The sequence below is a fragment of the Neolamprologus multifasciatus genome, chromosome 5, assembly GCF_963576455.1.
Source record: "Neolamprologus multifasciatus chromosome 5, fNeoMul1.2, whole genome shotgun sequence".
Taxonomy (NCBI): domain Eukaryota; kingdom Metazoa; phylum Chordata; class Actinopteri; order Cichliformes; family Cichlidae; genus Neolamprologus; species Neolamprologus multifasciatus.
In genome coordinates this window covers 21,637,512-21,654,503 of record NC_140443.1, presented here as the reverse complement: position 1 = coordinate 21,654,503, position 16,992 = coordinate 21,637,512, and the positions used below count along the sequence as shown (strand labels likewise).

General features: G+C 40.6%; 3 protein-coding genes across 4 annotated transcripts; 2 read left to right on the top strand and 1 right to left on the bottom strand.

The window, feature by feature from the left end:
• Positions 1-200: 200 nt before the first annotated feature.
• Positions 201-8,153, top strand: tatdn2 (TatD DNase domain containing 2). Of its 2 annotated transcripts, none has more exons than XM_085160089.1 (7): positions 201-431; positions 1,738-2,047; positions 2,164-2,577; positions 2,763-3,758; positions 3,882-4,009; positions 4,391-4,574; positions 5,379-8,153. In XM_085160089.1, exons 2-7 carry the CDS (start codon positions 1,748-1,750, stop codon positions 5,517-5,519), a joined length of 2,163 nt encoding a protein of 720 aa, XP_085016215.1. In that variant the 5' UTR covers positions 201-431; positions 1,738-1,747; the 3' UTR covers positions 5,520-8,153. The 2 variants fall into 2 exon arrangements, with proteins under 2 accessions (XP_085016215.1, XP_085016216.1); XM_085160090.1 differs by lacking the exon at positions 201-431 and adding an exon at positions 834-1,526.
• Positions 7,435-9,096, bottom strand: ghrl (ghrelin/obestatin prepropeptide). The gene is made up of 4 exons (XM_085160094.1): positions 8,271-9,096; positions 7,837-7,914; positions 7,640-7,751; positions 7,435-7,546 (listed from the first exon to the last, which is right to left on the bottom strand). Exons 1-4 carry the CDS (start codon positions 8,382-8,384, stop codon positions 7,527-7,529), a joined length of 324 nt encoding a protein of 107 aa, XP_085016220.1. The 5' UTR covers positions 8,385-9,096; the 3' UTR covers positions 7,435-7,526.
• A 1,161-nt stretch (positions 9,097-10,257) lies between these two features.
• ccdc174 (coiled-coil domain containing 174) lies at positions 10,258-16,977 on the top strand. Its single transcript, XM_085160091.1, has 11 exons — positions 10,258-10,400; positions 10,625-10,732; positions 10,828-10,928; positions 11,016-11,074; positions 11,161-11,308; positions 12,246-12,341; positions 12,463-12,599; positions 12,931-13,025; positions 13,422-13,569; positions 13,672-13,824; positions 15,123-16,977. The coding sequence occupies exons 1-11, from the start codon at positions 10,359-10,361 to the stop codon at positions 15,668-15,670; spliced, it is 1,635 nt and encodes a 544-aa protein (XP_085016217.1). The 5' UTR covers positions 10,258-10,358; the 3' UTR covers positions 15,671-16,977.
• The last annotated feature ends 15 nt before the right edge of the window (positions 16,978-16,992 follow it).

Here is a 16,992-nt window from a genome sequence, read left to right as displayed (position 1 = left end):
AGCCTAGGAGCTTCACAAAGAGACAAAAGATTTTTCGGAAAATTGTCAGGTACAAAGACTGGACTGAATACTGGACTACTGCTCAAGACAACTTTAAATAATTAGTAAAGTAAACAAGAAAGGCTGGCTCATTGGAAGGAAAATATAGAGAAAACTCATGTTTAATTGCTGGTTTAGCCGGTGTAAACAATTCTCGCGAGATCTAACACGATTGTGTGACGAAAGCGCAAAGGAACTTTTAAATGTGCGCTCTTATCGCCACCCAGTGGTGAATTTTATAACAAACCTTTCTTGGTTCAATTCAATCCATTAATAATAAGTGAAGACAGTGAAACGTTTCAGTGCTTTTGTTTACAGACCGGACTCCGTAGGAGCCGTTTAAGCTGCCGGTTGACGCTTTAATTGCCGTTTCCACCGCGGAGACCCACCAGGTAACAGCTCCTCAACGTCAGGCAGTGCTACTTAAAACAAGCAGCTTAGCAAGATTAACGTTTTATAAATGTAAAATAATTATAGTGATTATGATTTAACTAGTTTGAATATTTTGAGGTAATGATTATTGTTGACAAACATTCGTGACCGGGAGTTTTGTGGCAGTCAAGCTGCTAGCTAGCACACAGTTATTGCCAAAGTTTTACCGTCAAGGCGCTTTCCCCCCCCCCGCGGAGTGCTTTCACACGGTTAATTTAGTCTCATAGCTTTTTTAAAAAAAAATACACAATCCTACTGTATATAGGTTATTAAAGCTGTGTTTTATTGTTCATCCCGCTAATAATTTTATCACCTAAAATTGCCTCCAGGTGCAACCAGCGGAGCCCAGCCCTGCACTTAGAAACAGATATATTAGACCCACAGGGAACCCTGCAAGTTAATTCATTAATAAACAGGGATAGGTTTGACGAACTAATGAATGAATGGCTACTCATTCTGCAGAACTTTGAGATACTCAAACTTATTTGAGGCCAGATTATTTTTGTTAATGCTGTGAAAAAAGCTGTTTCTTTGTAAACACATTTGTATTTAGGTATATATTAGTTGTAGTTTTGGCTGCAGTATTGGGGTTGATGTGTATTGATTTGTGCAGGGAAAGGATGAGCCCATATTCACGCTAGTGTTAGGATTTACGTGATCTTAGTTTGAAAGACAAGGGTTTAAGGTCAGATGATAAAGTAAGACACCCACGCTTTTCCGGAGCCTTTTCCAGGTTAACAGTGCATATTACCACTTAGAGCTGTGGTTCGAGCAGGGAAATATCAGCCCCTAGGGATTAATATTGATAAGTATAGATTTACTCACATTATTGATTCTGCTTACAGGGCTAGTTCTTAATCCATCTCCTTTTTAATTGCTAATCAGATATAGGTGGACCAAAAAAAAGGTTTTCACCACAACAGGAAAGCTTCATTAAGTCAAATAAGAGTATAAAAAGGCTTGCATGACATTCAGTGCAGAAGCTCCACTGCTGAATATGGTGTCCTTGTTCTGAACTTCCAGTAAGAACGTGCCAACGCTGATAAAACGAGCTGGTAAGATTGGAGAGATATGATTACTGTGGAATGAATTTTTAAGAAATTCTCTTAACCAGGTAACCCAGTGTTGGGCCCACTTTATGTAGAGTTAATGTTATGTAGAAGCTAATAAAATGATAATCATTATATGAGAGCCAGTCCGTGGTCATCCATATCTAGAAGCTTATCCAGATGTGTTCATTCCTTTATTAACTGCGTTTTGGATCAGGATCTTAGACATGGACAGCAGAAGAAAGAAGGTGGCCTTCAGCTGGCTCCGAACTACAGTCACTTCACCAGCACATCATCAGGGTGGAAACACTGACTCGGTCACACCGCCTTGCCGGACCATAACGCAAAATGAAGATTCAGAAACTTTGCCCTGCAGTGATTCTCCAGGATCTGCGCGGCTTGGAGCACTGAGTCTGGATACTCCCAAGAGAAAAGCCGAGGTTCTCTCTGAAAGTCTGCCCTCTGTAGGCAAACTTAAGCTGCGGAAGCTTTCCAGAAAAAACAGTGAAACATTTAAAACTTTGAAGGTAAACCTTTGCCATTGGATTATAATTTTAGATTGAATGTTTTGAATCTATCTTGAGTCTCACAAGTTGCTTGGTTCCAGTGAATACATGATCTGTTTGTGGTTAATTTGGCACAGGACAAACCTATGAACACCTCAGCCGCACAGCTAGAGTCCAAAAACATCCAGAAAGCTTCACCACCTCCACCCCACTCTTTTATCTTGAAGAAGAAAGACAGGACACCTGAGGAGGGATTAAAGGCTATCTGCAGGAAGGCACTGATGGCAGCCCTTGGAAACACAAAAACAACGTGCAGCACTACTAATATCATCAGAACTGACACGAACAGCTTGTCTTCACCTCTGCAGACTGAACGTCCCAGTCCAGCCTACCTTGAGACAACCATTGTGGATATTAACAGCTCCTGGAGCCAGTATGACACCGCACCTAAGGACCGAGGTGGTAGCAAAGGAGATCAGTGGCCCACCCTTCAGGTGTTGGACGACTCGGACATCAAAGGTGATGCTTCAGAGCCAAAGACAGATGGAAGGGTAAGCAACTACAACTTGTAATAAAAGTAATATAGCATTTCTTCTTGTTATAATGTTTTAGTTTTGCATTGGTTGTTATTGATTCTTTTGAATTCTAAAGCAACTTCAGTTTTTATTTTAAAATGTTTTTAAATGTATCATACCATAAAATTATCATGGCACTGAATCAAGATTTTGTTTTTCAGCGTTTTGTGGTTGAAGGAGAGGATTTTCCCAGGATGTTTGTTAGTGAGGACTCTGTTTCTCTGGAGAAGACCTTCCAAGACAGACCATTTCCTCCAGACAATGAACTGGAAGCTGAGGACCATGACTCCGCCCTCCCTGCACTCGAGTACATACCAGATTCTTCATCTCGTTTCTCATCTGACCAGAGCTGTGATCAACATCAAACTTTAGTCGATAGTGAGGGAAGTGTAACTCCCACTTTTACATTTATGCCCTCCAATGAAACCACTGGAACCCTCGAGGCAGCTGCTAAAGACATGGAGGTGCCTTTCTCATCACCACAGAGGAAAGTTTTTGTCTCACTGAAGCAGCCCCACTCACCGCACGTGAGCGTTTTAAATGCATCCGCAGTTGAGGCTGACAATATTTGCTCATCCATCATTAGGGGACGTTCATCGGATCCCTTTGCTCTGCCCCGACACTCAAATATGGGAGCGTCAAAGCTGTGCTTCGACCCCACAGCCTCACGCAGGCAGTCGGACGGTGTTTTCCGCATGCGTTACCCTGGTTACTCCTCATCTCATACTTGGACTCCTAGAAGACTGTCCTTGGGGGCTGAACCTTTATGGACCAGCTACCCCTGCTCGGGCAGTGAAGCTGGCTTCATAGACACGCATTGCCATCTGGACATGCTCTATGGAAAACTTGGCTTCTGCGGGACGTTCAGCAGCTTTCGAAGGCTGTACCAGAGTAGCTTCACTGGAGAGTTTCAAGGCTGTATTACAAACTTCTGCAACCCAGATATCATGGTGAAAGAGGCGCTGTGGGAAGGTCTGCTGGCTGAAGACATGGTATGGGGGGCATTTGGGTGCCACCCGCATTTTGCCAAAAACTACTCGAGTATTCAAGAGCGCAATATACTGACGGCGATGAGGCATCCAAAAGCCGTGGCCTTTGGTGAGATGGGCCTGGACTACTCCCACAAAAACTCTACTGACACCTCAACGCAGAAAGAGGTAAGGTAAAATCTGAAATGGATTTTCTAATTTGAGACTCAGTTTTTCTTAAGCAGCGTATGCCTGGATATTGAAAATAAGAATGTCGTGGTCTTTGTTTTGTTTCTCTGCTTCTCTGTGAAGGTGTTTGAGCGGCAGCTGCGTTTGGCCGTGGCCATGCAGAAACCTCTGGTGATCCACTGCAGGGATGCAGATGATGACCTGCTGAAAATCATGAAGAAGTGTGTTCCCAGGGGGTACAAAATTCATAGGTGTGTTGTGTGTGGAGTAAAACCCTTTAAACTCAGTTTTTCTTTTTATAGCTTCTTCTTAAAATTAATTGCTTATTTTTTGTAAGAAATTCAAATGTTTCAGTTTAGAGAAATAAGATAAAGGCTTGCACTTTATTTTTGACTAGCCTTTTTGTAATTGTCTCGTAATAGTTGTCATTTTTCGATGGTGATGAAGAAGAACAGAAAACTGTCATAAAGTGAATTTAAATTATTTAATATGTCTGAAACACAACAGCTGTTCTGCTCATTTCCACATCAGAACTGACAACCTGAGGACTTTTAAACTCTAAAGACCTTTGGAGTTTAAATCTTAGTGCCTTTAATCAGAATTTTTAATTTGAATTACGTTGTGCTGTCCAGGCACTGTTTTACAAACAGTTATCCAGTGATTGAGCCCTTCCTGGCAGAATTCCCCAATTTGTATGTGGGATTCACAGCCCTAATCACCTACTTGAGGGCTACAGAGGTCCGGAATGCCGTTTCCCAGATCCCTCTGAACCGCATTGTGTTGGAGACAGATGCGCCATATTTCCTGCCAAGACAGGTATGTGTAGATAGAGGCTCGGGAAATCCAAAACGCACATCTTGTGTCATTAATGAAAGAAAAGGTTTCTGCCATTTTTTTAAAATTGCAAAATATTAGAAATGTATTATTGAACAAACTAGAGGTATGTCATACAGTTTATTAGGTACGTCATGCTAGTACTGGTTAAACCTGCTTTTGCCTTCAGGGGATCTTTAATTCTTTGTGGCACAGACTCAACAAGTGGTCAGTTCTCAGAGAGTTTGGTCTCAGATCACAACACAGAAATGCCCACTTTGCTATCAAATTAAACATTTGAACAGTCTTATGTTACCAAGATATGATCACAAAAGATCCTGTTATCGTTATGTTCAGTGGTTTTTTGTTTTGTTTTGTTTTTTGTTAAACCAGCATAAAGGAGGATGAAAGGTATATAATAGTATGACGACAGTCTTGGGAAGACAAAGAAAGTTAGATCTATATCAGAATTAGATGTAAAGCATCAGAGCTGAGATTTAACAGACAACATCATCATACTGTGTGCGGCAGATCCAGCAGTGGAGACGTTTTTATTCCACCATGCTTCTGAAAAGAACTTCCTGCCTGTTGGCCTGTCTCTTGTGTTCCTTGACTGCTTGATCTCTTGTTGATCTGAAACTAAAATTTTCACTCCAAGAGTGGAGTGAAACTGGGCACATATTTCTGTTTCTATTGAGTCTAAAACTACTATCAGAATTTAAAGCAAATATCCGTGTTGTTATATTCGAGGTATTAATTATTATGAGACTCCATGTTGACCTTTTTGAATGTCATGCTCTTTAACAGGTTGGGAAAGGTGTCTGCCAGTTTTCCCATCCTGGAATGGGCATCCATACTCTGCGGGAGCTGAGCCTACTGAAGGGGGAAGACATGGCCACTGTCCTTGACACCATCCGAAACAACACCACACAGCTGTATGGTATATGACCTTCAGAGAAAACGCTGCAAACTGGCAAGAAAGAAGAGAGAGGTTTCCTGTTTTTGTTTTATATTTGTCAATTCTCCATATATGGATGTTGACGTGTGGAGAAGAAATCTCATTTTAAACAACCTGAAAGTGAAAAAGGAGACAAGCCTGACTGGAATGAAAATATCTCTTGTCTAACAGAGATCCAAGTGTATAATTGTTTATCTGAATATTTCTTTTATGCCATTGTTATTACAGATTCATTTCTAAGCAGTTTGTGTTTTTCTTTTTTTGTGTGTTTCTGTAGTTTTACATTGCTCGCTTGTTTAGTTTGCTGGACGTTTGGCTGCCTTGGTGTGATGCAGTAGAGATGCATTAAAAGTCTTTATAATAGTGCTTATTTTTTCTCTGAGATATGTTTTGTTAAATTAGTCATCAGTGCGAACACTGGTGCTGATGGAGGAGCGCACGGAGACAGGAAAGCATAGTCTTTTACAGTGGAGCAAACGTGTACACTGAACAAAGCCGATTCTGCATTGATGAAAGGAGTGGGGCTGCGGGAGCGGTCCATTACTCCACTTTAATGACGCCCTGCTCGTCACACACATTTGTCTGAGTGCTCTTTTTTTTTCTTCTTTTTTTTTTTAAATCTTGAAAACCATTATCTGCATAAAGGTTAGTGTGTGAAATAAGGAAACAGTATCGAGAGTGAACAGTTCATCCTGCCAGTTTTTTTTTTTTTTAGCACATTTCTTATTATAGAGCCTTTAAAAAGGTCAGAGGTAAACTCTGTCACTGAGGTTTGGACAAGATGTTCTTCAACATCCTTATTCCTTTTTTTTTTTTTTTTTTTTTTTAAAAAAAGGTCATTTTGTGTTTTGTAAGACATTTAGACTTTTAATTGTAGCTTTAAAGGTACCAGTTAAGTCTTTACTCAAGTGTTTGCATCCTAAGCATCTGTTTCTCTTTAATATTTTTAGCTCAAAGTTCACGTGGTGAGACATTCATGATCCATGATATCATGAGGATCAGAATTTAATCGAACTGGCACACGGTGGTCACCTAATGGGTCTTCACCCAAATCCTACTCAAAGTCAAGCATAATGTTTATGCACAAGGCTTACACTTTATTCTCCCTGATGTATTCAACAATATTCAGTTCAGGTTATTTAGCAAAGTCGTTAACAAAACATTCTTATTAATAAATTTGGCGTGTAAAAAGACATTCCCAGGCCAGTCGAGAGATATAATCGACTGGCCTGGGAATGTCTTGGTGTTCCCTGAGCTACGCTGAGGAGAAGTCTGGGCTTCTCTGCTTAGGCTGCTGTCCCCCCATGGCCAGCCCAGCCCAGGGTGAAAATGGATGGACAACTGTTTGTGGGGTTCCTTGACTTCTCAGTGGATTTTAATTGTTAGTTTTTGCAGTACAGCTAATTACCACCAAGAAAACTTACTTTGTTATTCACCCATCAGGCAACCTGTGAATCATGAACCGGATGAGCTGTTGCATCACAGAGCTTCTGATTTAAAGACTCATTAAATACAATACAGTGAGACAAAAGGTTGATTGATGCTTTATTGTATAAGGCATACCCGAATCCTAAAGAGACAGATGGTACAGTGTGTGCTGTAGTAATCTATACAGGGTATCATTTTTTACAGGTTGACTAACATTAGATCGTATTTCTCTGCCGACAAAGGAGTTTTAATAATGAATGCAAAATGTCAGAGTGTGAGTTAAACATTTGGGTATTTGGGAGACATTTTTCCTAAAGCTGCACCCCGGGAAATTCATAATGACAGCTGAACCAACCCCTTGATGATGAACATAATCTTTGAGGCTGAAATCGCCAGGAAATGCTATTTGGCTGATTGATGTGTTCCATTTTACACACAGGGTCACGTGGTAAGCATTTTAATGTTTTAGGCATCATTCATTTATCTTGTATTTCATGTTATTTAACCACAGTCTAATAACTTAGATAACTAAAGCTGATTATGGAAAACACTGACACAGTCTCTGATCTTCAACGAGGAGATGGTCTCTCTGGGGAAAATAATATATATATATAAATATATATATAGTAATATTTAAAGGAAACACTTTTTTTAAATGTATAAACCAGAAAGAAGGGACAACCTGCTGTTTCTGTGTTTCCCAGCAGGCGTTGCACAATCTCCTGCAGTTCTACAATGTAGTCTGCCAAGTCTTCTGCTCTCAAAGTGACGCCAATTTCAAAGGGCGCACTTATCTGGTCAGAAGAGAAAAAACACAAAGCTGCAGGATTGACTGCTGGGAGATGGGCTGTATTTGTTTTATATTTTTCCCCAACTCACTGTCATGGTTTTGTCCTCATTGGTTTGATTTGGCTCCTCCATGGCTTGGCGACCGAATCTGGAGGACTTCACTTTGTTCTGTGATTTAAAAATGACATCTCATTATTGTTATGAAATAATTTCCACTTAAGAGGTTTAATTAACATAAGAAAACCTCCCTAATTCAAATGGCATGGGTGAGGTACAGTGCAGAATAATGTCACGGGTTGGTTGGTGAGTTCACAGTCTAAATAGCTGGTAGGATTTTAAGTTTTGGTCCATCTTAAAGCTTTGGTGGTTATGATGGGTGATAATAAGTTTAAACATGAAGCATGAAATATTTATGGTGTATTACAAGAGTTAAAAAGAAACCAAAACTGAGTGAAGTTTTCATAAAGATTTTATAAAAATGTAGTTTAAAAAAAAAAGATAAATTAGGACAGAAAGTATCTCACCTGAGGTTTCTGTGATGGGCTGAGGAAGCTGGAGCCCGCACTGGTTGACTTGCACCACAAGGTCAAGGAACACAAGAGAAAGGCCAACAGGCAGGTGTTTCTTTTCAGAAGCATGGTGGAATAAAAACGTCTCCACTGCTGGATCTGCTGCACACAGTATGATGATGTTGTCTATTAAAAATCAGCTCTGATGCTTTTCACCTGATTCTGATATGGATCTAACTTTCTTCGTTTTCTGTCCGTCTTCGTACCATTATATACCTTTCATCCTCCTTCATGCTGGTTTAAAAAAAAAACACTGAACACAATGGTAACAGGATGTTGTGTGATCATATCATGGTAACATAGGACTGCTCAAATGTTTAATCTGATAGCAAAGTGGGCATTTCTGTGTTGTGATCTGATATGAGGTCTGATGGACATCTTATCAGTGGGCTATGGACAGTATTGTACATGTATTGCAGTCACAGACTTCTACAGCAACACTGACTCTCAGGCAAGAGCTGTAATAAAGTTAGCAATAATCTAATGTTTGATTAGACAGGACACTTAAATTTATATCAGCATAGTGTTATCATTACATCAGTGCTCAGCTGGAATAAATGCTACTTTAATATCTCTGAAATAAACAAATAAACCAAAGTAACTGGAGCGGATCTTGACACAGCCATGTGGCATTTAATTTACAAGGATTTTCCCTCACATTTACATGTCTATGTTGTGTAATTGTGCTTTCAGTGGAACTGTGGTGGTTCAAAAATGTTTTTTAGTTTTTAAATCAACAGCCTACCAATTGACAAAATACACGAAGCCTCAAGCATCATGCATAAGATACAGCATGAAGGACAGTATATATGAAATGGAAAATTTGCATTGGTCAGACAGCTACTCCAAGAAGTGTAATTACATTTCTTTGATTTAGGAAAGTAATCTGTATTTAATATTTTTCTTATTTAAGCATCACACCTATCATATGGTTACTCAATACTTTGTTAGGTACACATGTCCAATTACTCAGCACGATTATCTAATCAGCCTCAACTCAATACATTTACCCATGTAGACATGATCTAGACGACCTGCTGAAGTTCAAATGGAAGAGCAGAATGAGGAAGAAAGGTAATTTAAGTTACTTTGAGTGTGGCATGGTTGTTGGCACCAGATGGCCTGGCCTGAGTATTTCACAACCATCTATAGGGTTTACAGAGAATGGTCTGAAAAAACAGAAAATATTCATTGACTGGTAGTCAAGCAGTAACTCGGTTCCTCGTTACAGCCAATGTGCACAGAAGAAGACCGCACTCGGTTTCTCAGAATAGGAAAATTAGGCTGTGACATTAAGATGTTCAGGAAATAAACAGTCTGAAAGCATGTATCCATCCTGTCTCATAACAGCAGATCAATCTGCAGGGGACATTTTTGGTGTACGCTTTTCCCCCTCAATACCAACTGATCATCCTTTAATTTCCACATCTTACCTGAGTATTGTTGCTGACCAGGTCCATCCCTTAATGAACACACTGTACCCATCTTTTGATGAAAACTCTCAATTTCAAAAACAAATCCCTCAAACACTTTTGGGATGTGTTTAATTTTCATTGAGGAAATGGTAAGTTTATCCAAAAAAGCTTCTACCCAACAAAGGTGCAGACACTTTTGTCCTCCTAAACATATTGAAATTGTGTTGGATTTTAAACCTTGGATTAATGTCAATAGCCCTGCTGCAATTAAAGCAATTTTCACAACTATCTCGCACATAAATATATATGTGCACATAATCACCAATAAAGCAAAAAAGAAAAGAAAAAGAAAACTACAGAGACTCCCTCCTGCATGACTTTTTTTTTCTTCCTTATAAAATCTGTTTTCCTTTATCTAGACTAGACAATAGTCAGCTCATTTTATTTTAGTTTATAGTTACTTTTTAACAAAAAAGGTGAAAGACTGAACGTTTGAAGCGGAAATGCGTGCAGTGTCGGAGAGACGCCACTAGTTGGCTGTAAAGCGACAGTTTGGTAGCAACAGAAACACCAACGAAGAAGTCGGATTGCTAACAGCAACAAACTGGAGGTTGAGGTGTAGGGGAAAATGGATAAAAAGAAGAAACCTTTAGACGTGACTGCTTCATCGGTGAGTTGAATGTACAGGCAGCTCTTCAAATATTTGTTTGACAGAAACTGCAGATGCTTAAGCTTAATTATACGGATAAACATAGCTAACTTACTCTCAGGGTTGCTAGCAGCACATAAAACGAGCATGGACTGTATTTAGAAGAAATACATAACGTTTGTTAGTTTTTCTTTTCTTTAGAGAATAAACAGCTAAATATTAAATTTCGGTTTTATTTCGTGCAGCTAGTGGACCTTAAAGCTGAGCTGTACAGGAAACAGGAGCAGTTCAAACGGGAGAAACTTGGACAAGAAACTTCTGGAGCAGGATTCAAAGCAAAATCAAAAGATAAGGTACAGCACGAGTGATTTCAGAACGTTTTTTTCTATAACGGTGTGCAATGGCTGACTCACGTTTCTAATTTTCCTCTCCACATGTTCCTCTGCAGAAGCCCAACATCTGGAGTAAACAAAATGCGGGTGTTTCAGCAAGAGCTGCTAAAGATGCAGAGCAGCTGGAAGAGGAGCGGAGCACCATCGATACAGCAAGGTGAGTTCACTACTGCTGAAGTTTTTCTGTAAAACAGGTGGGTGACCAAAACCTCTCATGCCTTTTTTTTTTTTACTCTCACAACAGGCGTAAGTTGGAGGAGAAGGCGAGACTCTACGAACAGATGACTAAAGGAGACTTTCCTGGTTGGTGAACTGTTTGTGCTTTATGTCTGCTACAACAGTGTCAAAGTGGGCATACTTTGTATTTACCTTGTTGTGTAACTCATCAGATGAAGAGACGGAAGGGCTGTTCCTTGTTGACTTCACCCAGAAGATTATTGACAAAAAGAGAGAAACACTTGCCCAGAAGGAGAAAGAGGACGAGGAACAACTCAGCTCATCACCCGTCCCTCCTCCTGAGAACCCAGATGAAGAATGGTAACTTCACATTGATTGCATTCATCAATATTCAACTTGTGCTGGCACCATATAACATATCAATATTAGGCTTATATGTTTTTCAGTATTTGCTAATACATTATATTGCCAAAAAAAATTCGCATGTCTGTCTTGAGTGACATTCCTTTCTTAATCCATAGGGTTTAAGATAATACTGGCCCACGCTTAGCTTCATCTCTTTCAGCTTTCCACAGGTTTAGGAGCGAGTTTAAGGGAATTTTTGACCATTCTTTTAGAAGCACATTTGTAAGGTCAGACAGTAATGTTTGATGAGAAGGCCTGGCTCGTAGTTGGCACTCTAATTCAGCAGTGGTCAGGATTCTGTGCAGGCCAGTCAAATTATCAACCTTGCTTTGTGCACTGGTGCTCAGTCATGTTGGAACAGGAAGGGCCAATGCCCAAACTGTTTCTACAATGTTGAAAGAATGAAATTGTCAAAAATTTCTCAGTATGCAGAAGCATTAAGAGTTCCTTTCACTAGAACCAAGAAGCCGAAACCACTGCTTTAGAATCCAGTGGCAGCTGCTCGGCCATAGAAACTCATTCCATTATGCTGGCTACCCACTGTATTTGAGCTAATCTGAAGGCCACATGAAGTTTGGAGGTCTGTAGCGATTGACTCTGCAGAAAGTTGGCGACCTCTGCACAATGTACACCTCAGCATCCGCTGACCCTGCTCTGTGAATTTACATGGTCTGCCCCTTCATGGCTGAGCTGCTGCTGTTCACAGTTAGTTCCATTTTGTTATAATACCAGTAACAGCTGAGTGTTTTGCTCTGTGAGCAAAAATTGCCCTGCGAATATAGGAGTGATCAGACTCTATCACTGCTTTTTGACATTACAGATAAACAAATGGGCTTGTGTTATTTGTCACAATATTTAAAAAAATAAAAAACAACTTTTTTTTTCTCTGCAGGGTGGACTTTGTGGATGCTTTGGGACGATCTCGGCGGTGCATGAAGAAAGACCTGCCAGACTTTAAGAAAATGGACCAAGACCTTCAAGGGAAAGGGTAATTATTTATGTATTGTATTTTTTTTTTAAAAGATTTGTGTGATCTTTTTTTTTTCTTCAAGGATGTTAATGAAATATTTGAAACTCTTAACTCTTTTGGATATGCCTGGTCCCTGAAGAAAAGCTTCATCAGACAAGACATTACTCTCAGAAGACATGCGACGAGAGCTGCAGAGGCAGGAGTGGGAGAGGGAGGAAGAGGAGGCAATGAAAAGGCCTGTTGGACCGATTCACTATGAGGATATCAGACAACAGGGTTAGTGTCACAGCAAAGAACTTTGAGCCCTTACATTGTCTTTCACTCAGTCAGCCACAAGGCGATTTGTTTGTGGGTACAGATTAGTATTGAGCCTGTGTCATCTTTCCTCATAGTTGGCTACAGAGTTAATGATGATCTTGAGAGTTTGAAGTTAGATCCTTGTGGGTTTTGCTTAATCACCACTGAATTCTTTGCCAAATAATATATACCAAAATAATTTATGGACTGAAAATAAGGTCTTTTTGTATGCTACGCTACACTTTGAAACAGAGGAAGTTTGGTTTGCAGGTTTGAAACTGTTGTCTTACAGTTGTTCTTCTTATCTCAGAGGCTCGGGACCTTGGTGTGGGGTACTACGCATTCTCTCAGGATCAGGAGCAGCGGCAAAAACAGAGAGAAACTCTGGACATGCTTAGAGATCAGGTGAGCTATTAAACACATGTAAAATGCCGGCCCAGGACAGCATTATGGTTTCAGATAGAGGGTTGGACATATAGATATTCTGTTCATCCCAGGGGAATGACTGTGTTATAGCAGCAGCATAAAGAATAAAAAAAAAACATTGATAAAAGCACCACAGTCCCATATTGAAGGCTTTGTTATGTGAGGAAGTGCAAAATTGTACATACAAGAGAAAGAGATAATTTGATAACGATGGAGAGAATTAATAAAGGAATTATTTAACTGTTTACAACACTGAAAATTTATAATGTAATAAAAATATTTAGATTGTGATTGTCATTTAAATTAGATCCATCAGGAATTATTTATTACTTTATAATCTAATAAGTGTTTTATTCCACCTGTTCTGTCCTGCAGACTACAGATCAGCGCACAAAGAGAGAACGACTGAAGGAGAGGAAGCAGGCCATCCTACAGGCTCGACTAGCCAAGGTAAGGCAGAGGAAGATGAAGAAGGCCAAGCTGGATGGTACAGAGGAAGAGGAGAAAGAAGAGGAGAATGAAGGTTGGGATCTGCACGGCCGTTTGTGTAGAAAATTTGTTTGCAGGCTTCAGTTCACTGATCACATGAATGCTAGTAAGAACTGTTATGAATTCTTGGTTTCAGGAGAGGAAGAGGAATTTGAAACAACAGGGACCCCCCCTCAACCAGAGGAGTGCCCAGAGGTCAGCATACTCAAGAAGGTGGAAGTGGAGATCCAGGAGAGGAGAGACACCAAACCAGGAGTTCCTCATGTCAGAGAGTGGGACAGAGGCAAAGGTAAGTCTCATTAAAAAAAATATATATATATATGCGTTCATGTTATGAATATAATAAACGTGCTGTATGTTTCAGCTAGATAACACGTTAAATAGGATGTTTTCTTTTCTGTCGATGATGAAGTTAATTCATTATTTAGATACAGCGGTTTCTGTGTCATGCATGCTGGGTCACTGGCATGATTTAACTGGGACTCTTGACTCAAACAGAGACAACATTGATATTATTAGTAACACTTGTTTGTCCTTCTGTAACAAATCAAAATGTGTGGTGTGAAAAACCCAAAGTTCAAGTCCCCAACTGATAGTTATAGTAGGATATACAGTACTGCAATAAAAAGACTATTTGGTTTTCCATTTGATGAGCTCACACTGCTTTAGGCTGTAGTAATGTTGAGATTTTTTTTTAATTTGTGGAAATTATTGCAAATACAGAGCAGATCAACTGTGTTTGCAGATGAAGACTTCAGAGAGTCTCATTTATAAAACTGCTAAAAGAAGTACAAATGCACAAAAGCTGAAGATATTTGTATGCCAAAAACCAGCAGTCAGCGTTCCTGTTATAGATAATAGACCACACGGAAATGTGTGGTCAGCCTCATACTCTGCCCTCTGCACACCCACATTCAGCCAACAATGGTGAATTTGATGCATAGAGAAGAGCCAGACCCCACAGTGCTCATTGCTTGTATTTCCTTTTCCTTGATCTTCAGTATGAACAGGACTCATAATGACTGTGTGAGAGCTTTTATTGACTTAATGCAGTCTATGAGCAGGTGGTGAAGGCAAGTCAGGTCAGGTGGCAGTAAATGTCAGATGGGACTGAGTGCTGTGTGCTATCACAGTCGCACTGTTGTTGTACTTATGCAATTTGTTAGTGCTCCTTTGCTCTTTGAACCAGGGCTGATAATCACCTTTAATATCAGGGAAAGGCAAGTCTATAACTATCTATAACTCCAACTGAGCTGTGCTCCAAAGTCAGCCTCTTCTGACTATAAAAATGACTACCACCAGCTGTTCATCCTGAAGTGTCCAGCTTCTATTATTAGCACAGCACAAGTGGATGGAAGTAGTTATTTATTTGCATCCTTCTCCCAGTTTTCTGGAAATTCCATTCATATTTGCTTGGCTGTTTGAATCAAAGCCTAGCTAGTTCTTCTAATAAATTCAGCACCATCCAATAATAGATTGACAGATTGGCTTTTTGTCACTTTTAGGTGGAGTTTTAAGGATCAAGGCACCTCTGTTTTCTGGAATTTAACCTCCCTAACATTAGCTTTTGTCTTTGTTTCCTTTCAGAGTTCATGTTTACTGAGTGGAAAAGTCGGCGTCGGGAGGAGCGGGATTCTGAATTTGCACCTCCGTCTGCATACTTTGCAGATGACAAGAGGCCGAAACCAGGAAAGTATAAAAATGAGGAGAATAAATCCAACATGTCCTTCAAGTGGGCAAGAGCTCCAGGAGGAATCTCTGAGAGCAAAGCAGAACCACAACCTCAGTCTAAAACTGCATCTTCACCTCCTGAACCTCAACCAAACCCTCCCCCGTCTGCACAGCCACCGCCCTCAGACAGCTCGTCACTGTCGGCTCCCCCCTTTCATCCCCAGTATCCCCCTCAACCGCTATTTTATCCTCCATTTCCTCCTCCACCTACTCCTCAGTTTGCAAGTCCACCTCACCTCCTTCCTCCATTTCCACCACCGTTCCCACATCAATATCCACCCCAGTATCCACCTCAGGTGCAGAGCCAGGCGCAACCTGCAGGTGACAGCCAAACCCAGCAACTCCACCAGGGCTCTCCTCAAAGTCTGGATGACATGTTGTCCTTCTACAGGAACTCCACCTGAGGTCTAAATACTGCTTGATGTGTAGTTGGGTCATATTGTGAGTTTAAACACTGCTCTTTTTTTCTCGCTCTTTGTTTATAGAGTAAATCACAAAAACAATAAAACACAATATGTCAGCTTTTTGGAGTTTAGATATTTAATAAATATCAAGAGTGCATCATTTGTGTTTGTGTGTATTTTGGTCACAGAGGGGAAAAATGATTAATTTCTGCTCAAGCACTGCACATGAATATGAAAACTTTAATCCAGCTGTGAAGAATGACTGAGGGGATGTCATGCAATGCCTTGTTACTTCAGGGTCAGAGGTCAGGCAGAGACCAGTGACCTGAAGCCAGCTGAGATCTTCTGCCTTGACCTGAAATACTGAAGTTACACCGTTTTCTGGAGAGAAATGATCAAAAATGAATTGTCATCGTGCAGGTCTCATAAATGGCTACACCAAAAAATATGATAGGGTTGCTTCCGTCAAAGGAAGTTCTACAAGCACACTTGTCACAGCGATTGACTGCTCAGCTTCTTTAAGACATTTCAAAGAATAAATTTCTCTTCTGGCTCTTGGAGGAGGCGGACGCATCTTTCACCCTCTCCTTCCCTTATCTTCCCTCCTGCTGCTTCTATGTACTTGTCTTGTCTTGTCTGACTCTAACCCTGAGAGAGTCTCTCATTCTCGCTCTTGTTCTCCAAAACTAAAGAAGAACTATGGATTTGATCAACTGGTCCTTAATGCAATTGACACTATTCTCGACGAGAAGCCTGAGATCGGGAGAGCCCGAGTGTCCCGGAGGGACGTACCCCGCTGGATACACGATGGACGGGTGGTAGAAGTGGCACGTCGTGTGCCTGGCGGGACTGTCTATCGAGGACATTGAAGACATCTATCCTCCCATGCTTACCTCCCTCGATGGAGACAGCGGCTCAGCTGGAGGCGCGAAGAACTGCAGCGTCCGTGACCGCTGTGTACATCGGCGTAATCCCCGCCCTTATGTTGCTTGTCTGTGTTTCATGGCGTATAGTGTGATGATATCTGTGCTTCTTTATGTGCTATGGAGTTTTCTGTTTTCTCCTCATGATGACTCCCTTGTTGGAAGTCATCATGGGCAAAACCCCCTTTTTTTTCTCCTGAACTTTGCCCCTATATGTTACATATCTCACTGTCTATCCCTTTTTTTGCTCCCTAGACTGACCTGTCTCCGTAATGTAAGTTTGTATATTGTATGTATTGTCTGTATGGTCGACTCGGTCTGTCATTTCAGCTGCAGGCAACTGCAACTGACAAATAAAACTTATCCTATCCTATAAAGTTAAAACCATTTGTGGGTTTT